General features: G+C 33.4%; 1 protein-coding gene across 3 annotated transcripts; it reads left to right on the plus strand.

Annotated features, from left to right (window-relative positions):
* Positions 1-3319: 3319 nt before the first annotated feature.
* On the plus strand, positions 3320-10945 carry LOC139852663 (putative disease resistance RPP13-like protein 1). Of its 3 annotated transcripts, none has more exons than XR_011761152.1 (4): positions 3320-4051; positions 5800-5920; positions 6160-6362; positions 10701-10945. XR_011761152.1 is itself a non-coding variant. In XM_071841983.1 (4 exons), exon 3 carries the CDS (start codon positions 6940-6942, stop codon positions 9946-9948), a length of 3009 nt encoding a protein of 1002 aa, XP_071698084.1. In that variant the 5' UTR covers positions 5909-5920; positions 6294-6362; positions 6717-6939; the 3' UTR covers positions 9949-9957; positions 10701-10945. The 3 variants fall into 3 exon arrangements, 1 of the variants encoding a protein (XP_071698084.1); XR_011761153.1 differs by lacking the exon at positions 10701-10945 and adding an exon at positions 10406-10453; XM_071841983.1 differs by lacking the exon at positions 3320-4051 and adding an exon at positions 6717-9957 and having other exon boundaries at positions 5909-5920; positions 6294-6362.
* Positions 10946-11772: the final 827 nt, after the last annotated feature.

Genomic DNA, 11772 nt, shown 5'->3' on the forward strand with positions numbered 1-11772 from the left:
GATTTTTTAATTACTTTAATTAACCTCCTTTCCATCGAATTTATATAATTGCATTATTACTATCATTAATATAAGATATTATTATTATCTTTAATATAATTATTATTATCATTATTATTATTATTGTTAATATTATCATTATTATTATTAATTAATATGTTTATCATTAGTATTATTATTATCATTATTAAAACTATTATTATTATACTAGTAAATATTATTATTATTATGAAAAATAATAAAAGTTATTATTATTTTCATTAATATTAGTATTAGTATCATTTATAAACATTATTATTATTAATCTATTTATAATTAATAATATCATTATTAATAAACTTTCATTTAAAAACTGTTATTATCATTAATATTATTATAAGTACTATTATTATTAATATCAATATTTTTATCAATGAAATCATAAACAATATTATCATTATTATCATTTCTAATATTATCATTATTAGTATTATTATTATTATTGTATTACTAGTATTATTATCATTTCTTTTAAATTATCATTTGTATTAAATTATCACTTTTAAGAAGATTGTTTTACTATTAAAACTATCATTATAATTATCATTAATAAAATCATTAATATTATTATCATTGATATTAATATTATCATTACTATTATTTTTATCATTACTAATATTATTTTTATTACTATTTTAACAAACAAATGATATATATATAAATATATTTACACATAACATAATAAAATTTATATTCTTATCTATTTAGAATATATACAATGAATATAAGAAACTTGTATGTTATAAATATGAAACTGGCATAACTACTAAATTTATATATATATATATATATATATATATATATATATATATATATATATATATATATATATATATATATATATATATATATATATATATATATATATATATATAATTTGTTCGACTACGAATATATTTGTTAATACATATACTTAATATAGGTTCGTGAATTCGAGGACAACTCTACACTTGTTCAGTGCCATCATACACATATTTACTACAAACTATCGTATCGTATCGTGAGTTTTCATAGTTCCCTTTTTATCTATATTTTTGGGCTGAGAATACATGCGCTACTTTTATAATTGTTCTATGAAATGAATACAAATACTAAAACTGATTTTTCGTGAGTTTATAGATCCCTTTTACTCTTTATATTTTTGGGCTGAGAATACATGCACAACTTTTATAACTGTTTTACACGCTAGACACAAGTATCAACTTTAAACTATGCTATACCCGGCTATGTCCGACTAAGTCCCTAACCGACAAGTATAAACACAACTTGTCTTTGGGGCAAACTATGAACAACTTTTGGATCTACGTGATCTACTAATTGATCCTTGAGAGACCAAGCTTATGAACAACTTTTGGATCTGCGTGATCTACTAATTGGTCCTTGTGAGACCAAGCTTATGAATAACTTTTGGATCTACGTGATCTACTAATTGGTCCCTGCGAGACCAATTAGTAATAACTTTTGGTTCTGCGTGATCTACTAATTGGTCCATGTGAGACCAAGCTTATGAATAACTTTTGGATCTGCGTGATCTACTTTTTGGTCCCTGCGAGACCAACTTTATGAATAACTTTTGGATCTGCGAGATCTACTAATTGGTCCCTGCGAGGCCAAGCTTATGAACAAAAATCTTGTGGTCTAACACTATTACTGAAATCATTATTTATGACAAACCTATGAACTCACTCAACCTAGTGTTGACTTTTTAAGTATGTTTATTCTCAGGTACTTAAATATTGCTTCCGCTGTATATCTACTGCTTTGATGATGATTGCTTGCCATGCTTGGAGTCTTCATTTCATATCATATCAATTAAAGACATTTAATGCGTTGTTCATTAAATACAATGTAATCTATTTATCTTCCGCTGCAAAACTCAATAAAACGTCTCATATAGAGTCGTTCTCGTTTATACAACTGTAATTTGATATATTTAGTGACGTTATTCTTCCAGGCCCTATTTGGAGGACGTCACATCAAGTGATTCTACACCATCGGGATCTTCACGTGAGTCGTTGCATTTGTCGATCAAGGAAAATCATGATGAGGTCGCGGACCGAAAAAAAAGTATTATGAATCAAAGCAAGTTGAAGTGGAAATGAGGATGCTAGCAATTGATATGACCGAGGAAGACAAGAAGATCATCGAGAAGCAGAAGGAATGTACGTTTTTTTATTAATGAATTATGTTTGTTTGATGTTTATTATTATTTGAGTATTTTTAAAAATTAAATACAATATTTAAAAATCAATTAAAAAATTAAATAAAAAAAATTGATACTGAAATGGACACTGTGAACACCTCCACCTTACACACTGTCAGTCAATTTCAGTGTCAAAAATGGACACTGAAATTGACACTGAAAAATCGACACGGACACCTCGTGCTCTAAAATATATGTATACACTAAATGCTTTTATGGATCTGAGGGCATAATTGTCAATTACGGAGTAATATTTAAATCCTGTGCAACTAGTAATATCGCCCGTGCCATCCTTGAACAAAACTGCAGCGCCAAAAATTTCCGATTCCCGCCATCGAACCGGTAAAATAAAAACCACCCATTTCTACCAACCCAAAAACACTTAACAAAATAAAGCCCTAATTCCAGTTCTAAATCAATTTCATTTGAAACCCTAAATCATTTTCAATGGAACCAGACTCAATCGACAAAGTATTTGATTATGTCATTCCCTACATCCACACCGATGACCATAACTCCATCTCTTTAGTCTTTAGTCTGCCCTAAATGGTTCCACCTCGATTGCTTGACACGTAAGCACGCGACCATCCACTTTTGTTACGCCACGTCACCATATCGTCTCAGTCGGCGCTTTCCGTATCTCGAGTCCCTAACCATAAAAGGCAAACCAGGAACCGCCTTACCACTTGCTGAAACTTCTCAAGCGATCCCACACGATTGGGGCGGTTACGTCACCCCATGGATGGAGGTAATTGCTAATACTAATTCATTTCGTTGCTTAAAATCGATTCGATTTCGACGTATGATTGTTACTGATTTAGATTTAGAAATGTTAGCCGGATCGCTAGGGAAGCAAATTAGGGTTTTGGATATTAACGCGTGTTCAGGGTTTTCAACTGATGGATTGTTGAAATTGAGTACCAATTGTAGTACTTTGAGAACTTTGTCTCTGCAAAAGAGTGAAATATTAGAGAAAGATGGGGAATGGTTGCACGAATTAGCTTTATGTAGCACGTGTTTGGAATCGTTGAATTTTTACAAAACGGGTATCGATAAGTGTGATACAAATTTATCTTGTGTTATTTGCGAAAATTTTTAGTGAAACACTTATTAGTTTAAAGCTTACGGATTGTGATATAAGGGATCTTATGAATGTGTTTAGTTACGCTGTTAAGTTGGAAGAATTTTGGGGTGCCCCATTTTACGAACCCGGTACAAACATTGTCCTTAAGTATCCGTTGAAATTGAGGAGTATGGCGATGACTTATGTGGGTAGAAATGATATTCCTATTGTACTTAGTTTTGCGCAACAATTAACGGAATTAGACTAGACCTAACGTATGTTGTGTTTAATGAAGATGATCATTGTGTGCTTGTTTATAATTGTCCGAATTTAGAAGTTTTGCATACTAAGGATATCATTGAAGATTTTGGTTTGCAACTTCTCGGTCAATATTGTAAGAAGTTGCTTAAGGTTAAGATTAAGCAAGGGGACTCTGAAGAAGGGGTTGTGTCACAATTAGGGTTAAGTGCACTTGCAAGAGGATGCATTAGATTGAAATGGTTGCATGCTTATATCAAAGACATTACAAATGAAGCTTTGAAATGCATAGGATCTAACTTGAAAAATCTCTATGATTTTCGTATTACTTCTGTTAAGACAGGAGAGATTACCAATTTACCCCTAGATAAAGGGGTTCGAGCTTTGCTAAGAGGGTGCATGAAACTTGAAAAACTTGGTATTTACCTTCGTCCACCTCAGTGGCGGAACTTGAACATAACTTTTGAGGGCGCGAAATAATCAGACATGTAAGATGTACGTTATGTAAGGTTATTGGTCAAACGGTATCGAGATACTCTACAACTAAAAGTTTGTAGGCTCAAGTCTAAAGATAAACATTTAAATAAAAAGACATATTTCACATAAAAAAATTACATTTTATATATTAATACTTTAGTTATACAATTAATAAGTTATACATTTTAAATTTTTATATTGTATTATTATATAATCTATACAAATAGAAGCTGAAAGATAATTTAATGACTACCAGTACCAACTAAAAAAGCTTTAGACTAAAAGAGCTACAAAACTAATGGGGGATTGACCCCCGCCAAAAACATTCAGGATGTTTCTACACTAAGTTACACCAGCAATCCAGTTGTATATTATGTCCAAAATTACTAAAATTATTAATAAGAACTGAAATATCAGTAGGGGCAGCCACACCTCTCAAACCCCACTATGTTCCGCCCCTGGTTATCAATGGTTGATCTAATTCATCATTTTTGAACTTGAGGTTGCTGTCATAGTTGCATCACCCATTTTATCATTATTGGACAGCAAACCAAATGAAATTTGTAATCAAACTGTTGCAGAGAACTAAGAAACAGTATAATTGTAATGGAATTAGTATTGATATTAGATATAATCAATAAAATTTTGTTTCTTTGATGGAACTGCAATACAACATCCCTCCGAATGACTTTTTTCCTTACAAATTGTTTAATTAATTAATATGCTAAATATGACTACCTAATGTATACTAAAACAAAAATAATCTGATTTTTTTCAATCTGCCGTGTAGGAGGATTTAATGCTATTGAGTACATTTTGGATATAAATTGATATGTTCAACCTATTTGATCCATTTCCTTTTAGTGTATTTTTTAGTTACAACCCAACTGACCCGTTCAACTAAAAACAACACTATTTTAAAGCTAAATGGGTTGAACCTGCAGACGAAGATTGAGTAGATGATTTTTAGATTCGTTTCCAGAAACTTAAATTCGTTGGTCATCACCAAGCCTCAGGGATGATGTGACAAATTTAGCATTTCCAAATCCAAACGCAAATTCAGTATCAGTATCACAAAAACGCGAAAAAAAGTACCAATTATGAATTGGTATCAATGTTGGTTATGTTTACTTAGTATCAATGTTGGTTATGTTTACTTTGCAGATGTTGAATTAATGCGGTTGCATTATTGAGCTGCTTGTAGTAGTTGCCTCTGTATACTGGTTTTCCTTTGATTCATTTTTTTGCCATGAATGTACTAAGGACAAGTCTATGTTTTTTCTTGATGGTTGGAGCACGAAGTTCATTTTTGACTTTGTTGTGAAGTACATTCAGCACGTTCTCCTCATTTATCATATTTATGTGTATCAAACATAATTATTTCAAGCATATTTGTATGACACAAAATCTTTATAAATGATTTTACAAATTTTGAACTAAGTTTGACCAACCTTGACTTTGACCGACTCCCGACTTCTTCGCGTTGACTGACTAATTAGACGTTATTGGGTGATGAAACGGGAGGGTCTAGACACCTAACCGACTAATCAGCTGGATTTGTTGTTTACTTCAGCTACATGTTTGGATTCACGATTGCAAAGGTTACTATGCACGGTTCATTTCTTTTAGGAATCATCGAAGCCCTTTGTGAATTTTGAATTATTCTGTTATTTACATCTTCAACTTTTATCCCTATTTATGTGTTTAAAGCCAATTTTTTTTTTTTTTTTTTTTTTTTTTTTTTTTTTTTTCTAAGCAGATTAGCAAGCACCTCGTATCATACAGATTCACTCTGGGGACGATTACACTTCCAGGACTTGCGATTTCAAAACTGATACAATTATCAAGAGCTTTGTTGGTGGATGTAGTAGGGATTGAAGGTACATTGTTTACCATTATTGAAAATATATCGATTTTATCTCTTGACAATATATTAATTTAATAGAAATCGTTCAAACTTAACTAATGTGATGATAATGTAATTGACTATATGATGAGTTGATGTTGATATGACTGCTGGTATTTTTTCAGGTCCTAAACAGAATTACATACAGTTTAGGATATGTACATTTAATACGTTTTTTTTTTTTTCTTTTTTTTCTTTGGTGAGTACTCACAGGTACTCCCGAGTTTTGCATTACTGTATCGGGATGTTTCTAGAACTGAAACTTGTTATGTGACATGGATTGACTTTGTTCTGGATTGTCTGACATGGATTGACTTTGTTGTGGATTGTCTGACATGGATTGGCAGCTGTGAAGTTCATTCAGCACGTGCTCCTCACTTTTCCTGCATGTGCTTCTTTTCAATTAAGAAATAATGGTATTACTTTTCAACCAAGAATAATAGTATTACTTTTCAAATAAGAAATAATAGTAATAGTATAGTATTACATTTCAATCAAGAATAATAGTATTACATTTCAATCGAGAATAATGGTATTACTTTTCAATCGAGAATAATGCTGGTATTACTTTTTAATTAAGAAATAATGGTATTACTTTTTATTCAAGTATAGTATTACTACTTTACTTCATCTGCAATTCCACCCTAAGATTCTTGGTCTTCTACTTTTTTTCTTCATCTTATGAAATCAACCTGATCCCTAATTTACAACCAACCAAACACTCTTTTGATCAATCTCTAAATTCCAATGGCCCAAATCGTTGTTTCAAGTGCTGTCACTGTGCTGCTTGAAAAGCTACTCTCTGGTGATTTGATAAAACTGACTCGATCAGAAGGAATCGAATCTCGGCTGGAAAAACTGAAGACAAAGTGGACATATATTGTAGCTGTGCTTGCTGATGCAAGTGAGAGGCATATAACACAGGAAGCTGTTAAAGTGTGGCTATTAGATCTTCATCGTCTAGCTTATGACATAGAAGATGTACTCGATGATATGGCAACCGAAAGTTTGCGAAGAAAGTTGAATGATGAATCAAGTAGCAGCACAAGCACCGGTAAGGTATTGAAAAAGATCATTCCAAGTGGTTGTACTAATTTCACACCTCATAACATCATGTATGATCGTAAGATGCGTTCTATGCTTGCTGAAATTACTGAACAATTGAATGGTCTTTACGAGAATAAAAATATTCATGGTATAGATTTCAATACGATTGTTGCACTTAGGTCAAACAAAATATATGAACGACCCGAGGAAACATCACTGTTAGATGGGTTTCCAGTTTTGGGTCGGGAAAAGGATGAAGCGGCAGTGCTCGAGAAGTTGTTGGGGGATGGATCATGTAATCAAAATGTGAGTGTTGTGTCCATAATTGGCTTCGGTGGGGTTGGGAAAACAACTCTTGCCAGACTTTTGTACAACAACCAAAAAGTCAAGGATTACTTTGAACTAAGGGCATGGGTTTGTGTTTCAAACGACTTTGATGTACTCGTTGTTAGCAAGGCCATTTATCAAGCTGTCACCGGAGAGGACAACACACCTGCTAGTTTAAATCGCCTTCAAGATGTCCTTAAAGAGAAACTTTCAAACAAAAGATTCCTACTTGTGTTAGATGATGTTTGGAATGATGACCACCAGAAGTGGAAAGATCTTGAAAAACCACTTAAGGGGGCCCCAGGAAGTAAAATCATAGTTACTACACGGAAGATGAAGGTTGCATCAACGATGGAGAATGTTAAATGTCACAATCTAGAGATTCTATCGGATGAAGATTCTTTGTCCTTGTTGGCTAAATCTGCCATAAATGAGCATAATTTTGACAACCATCCATTATTATCACTTGCTCAAGATATAATTATGAAATGTAAGGGGTTGCCATTGGCATTGATAGCAATTGGGAGGGTTTTGAAAGGAAAAGGAAATGATGAATGGGATAAGTTATTGAAGAGTGAGATATGGAGTTCAGATGATGGCGAAGGTGATATTCTTCCGGTTCTCAAGCTGAGCTACTATGATCTTCCTCTACATCTGAAAAAATTGTTTGTGTATTGCTGCTTATTCCCGAAAGACCACTTGTTCAACAAGAACGAATTAGTGTTACTATGGATGGCAGAGGGGTTTATGTCTGGATCAAAGGGCACTAAGACAATGGAGAGTCTGGGTCACCAGTATTTTGAAGATCTATTATCAAGATCGTTTTTTCAGCATTCAACTGAAAACAAATCAGAATACATAATGCATGACTTGATGCATGACTTGGCTATAAGTGTTGCGGGAGATTTCTTCTTTATGTTGGATGGTAAGATATTTGAAAATGGTAGGGATGAAGCTTTTGATAAAATCCGTCACTTTTCATTTTTAAATCAACCAGATGAAGAATTTATAAACTTCAAGGAATTACATAAATCAAGTCGCTTGCGAACGTTCTTACTGGTATCAGTTAATTTGTGGTCACGCTTTAAAACATCAGACCATGTTCTTGTTAAATTGCTTCCCCGATTGCAGCTCCTGAGGGTGCTAAGCTTAACTCGGTGTTCAATACAAAAAGTACCACAATCCATTGGTGGTCTCAAGCATTTGCGTTACCTCAATTTTTCGGGAACAGATATAAAAAAAGTACCAGAACAAGTGGGTGAGCTTTATAATCTACAAACCCTGTTGGTTTGTAATTGCGTTGTGTTGTTTAGTTTGCCTGTCAGTTTTGCTAAGTTAATAAATCTGCGACATCTTGACATGAGTCGTACTCCAATGTTAACGAAGACACCCTTAGGGATAGGTGGATTAACGAGTCTACAAACTCTAACTAAGGTTTTCATCCAAGGAGCTAACGGTTTCAAGGTATCTGACCTTGAAGGCCTCATGAACCTTGAAGGTCATCTTTCCATTAGAGGATTGGAAAAAGTGACAGATGTGCAACACGCAATGGATGCCAACTTAGAAGGAAAGAAGGGTCTTGTTAGTTTGGAAATGAAATGGGGTGATAAATTTGATGATTCTCGGAATTTGCAAACAGAATATGAAGTGATTGAAAGACTGAGACCTCCCAGTAAGTTGAAAAAACTGAAGATTTGGAACTACGGGGGAATCCAATTTCCTAGTTGGTTTGCAGATCCTTCATTTGATAAGTTAATAGAGCTTACAATAAAAGGGTGCGCAAATTGTTCACATTTTAATGGTATTGCATTTCCATTATTAGAGTACTTGGAGGTTTATAATATGCCAAGTTTGGAGAAATGGTCAAATTGTGATGGTGACAAAACTACACTTCGTGAAATTCGTATAGGAAATTGCCCAAAACTTGTTAATGTTGGAAGTGTTGTTGTTAGAAAAGTGTATCTTTCTAGGTGTTATTCATTGGGGAGTTACAATTGTCCTAATACTGCTGAGAGATTGGAGATCTCATTTTGTAAATCAATGACTTCATTGACCTTGTCACTTCCATCCTCTCTCAAAGTTCTTACAATCTGGTGTTGTGAAAATCTAAAGTCGATTCCTGATGAGCTCCCATCCTCTCTAGAAGTTCTTGATATCTTGTTATGTAACAATCTAGAGTCATTTCCTCATGAGTATTTGCACAGTCTCACGTCTTTGAAAGAGATGAGTATAGTGAAATGTCCAAGCATGGACGATACATTTCCATGTGGATTGTGGCCTCCTAATTTAAGGAAGCTACAAATAGGAGAGTTAAAGAAGCCATTGTCAGAGTGGGGGCTGCAGAATTACCCGACCTCACTTGTTGAACTGTCGTTATATGGTAGAAATTCAGGAGTAACTTCATTTGCAATGGAAGGAGATGCTGCAAATACTGCTTCTTCGACATCTTTTCTTCTTCCACCATCTCTAACTTCTCTAAAAATCGGTAATTTTAAAGATGTGGAATCAATTTCAGAGGCGCTCCTACAACACCACCTCACTCACCTTCAATCACTTGTTATAATTAACTGCCCAAATATTAGAGATTTCCCACAATCACCTTCATCCTTGACAGTACGTAGACTGTAGGTAGAAAAGGTACGTCATCTATATCTCTCTCTTGCAATACTAAATACCACTTCCTATGAATCTAATTGGTTCTCATTACTGTGTTTGTACAATAGCCTGTTTGATTAAATTCCTCACACACACTTCCTAATAATTTATAATATTTTCTGTTATTGTGAATAGCCCACTAGTTGTTGTTTGATGAAAATCCTCAAAGATACTCACTTTTTTTAAGAAAAGCCTTAAAATTGTTAATTATCTTATTTTAGGGAGACCTATCGACATTATTTAGTGTTCAGTTGTTTGCTTTTATGGGAAATAATTAATTAATGTCTATATTAATATAATCATGTTATCTGTATTTGTTATGATTCACTGCAAATACTCAATGATACATACATCGAATCAATTACTCGAAGCTATGCACTCAAAAATATATGATGTTAAAACTGTCATTGTCTTATTTGTACTTCCACAGGTGATTCATATGCTGTACGTACGAATGTTACCAGGACAAATAAGTGCTGTATGTTTTCAAATATCATCGTGTAGCTGTTTATAACTTGAAAATATGTTTAGGTCTAGTTGAAAGTACATTAGTTATGATTTAATTTGACAGGATTATAGAAGAGACCAATATATTGTTAGTAACTAACTCAATAAAGTTTGGCAGGACTAAATTACTAAGCAATATTAACTTTAGCTTACAATTCAGTTGTGAATTAAAAATGTACTTCTCAGGTTTACAAATAATTTCTTTTTTTGTTGGACAGCATAAATGAAGTTGTTTGATAGTTTCGATATTCCTGCAAGAAGAGAAGGCTCGGAGACATGTTTAAGATGTAATCAAGCTCTAAAGTCTATGCGATCTTTTATGAAGTTTCTTTGTTGTCATGTAATGACTTAAGTGTGTAGTAGCTCGATTTGTTGTCATGCAATGACTTGTGTATTGTTATGTTATAAGTGTTGGTGAAACATGATGTTAATATACTGGAACAGTTTAGTTCATTTGTGATTTAGAAGCACTCATTATTTGTGTGTATTAGCTCGATTTGAACCTTTTAAAAGCTCTAGGCATTTACCCATGGGTACGTGTGACCAAATTTATCATCTTTGGAACATATTGATTTATCTAAAAAAAATTTATTTCATTTTAGAAGATAAGTTCAAGAATTGCAGAGTTCACAGAGTAAAATTCAGTATTCTCGAGTTATCCCAAGCTACTCCACCTGTACTCACTGATGTGGGTTTGCGGTATATTGGGAAATATGGCCAAAGTTTAAGGTCTCTTATGCTTGGGTTTTTAGGAGAACCAAATGATGGTCTTATGCAATCAATTATCATTAGGGTGTCCAAAATTGCAGAAGTTTGAAGTGATGGGTTGTTATTTTAGCGAGGAGGCTATATCAATGTTTACACGGAATTTAAGTTCTCTAAGGTACATGTGGATTCAAAGTTATCGTGTTGGTAACTCTATTTTTGAAACTGATATGGATTTTACTATAAGTGTTGGTGATATATTTGGAGGCGATGGTGATATAATGAACATGATTCGTCCAAATTGGAACATGGAGCTAATTAGCCCTGAATCAGTTGTTGATGATGAACCAGCTGGTTCCTTTCATTGCTTGCCTATTACCCGCTTGTTGGACCAAGAAAGGATTTTCCAAAGAGAGTTATTCCTCTACACCCACCCTTGGATGATCATGATATTGATGATGACGAAGATGATGTTATGATGATGACGTCGATGACAAGGTAGGCGTGCTCAGTGCGTATGTTCTTTGCTACATTTTTTTTTTTTATCAATTTGATATCCATGTGAGTAATAGTGTATGTTCTCTT

Source organism: Rutidosis leptorrhynchoides, chromosome 6 (assembly GCF_046630445.1).
Source record: "Rutidosis leptorrhynchoides isolate AG116_Rl617_1_P2 chromosome 6, CSIRO_AGI_Rlap_v1, whole genome shotgun sequence".
Taxonomy (NCBI): Eukaryota; Viridiplantae; Streptophyta; class Magnoliopsida; order Asterales; family Asteraceae; genus Rutidosis; species Rutidosis leptorrhynchoides.

Bases quoted from the DNA above. Each gene is read 5' to 3' on its own strand.
- LOC139852663 (XM_071841983.1), top strand. From the start codon at position 6,940: ATGGCAACCGAAAGTTTGCGAAGAAAGTTGAATGATGAATCAAGTAGC.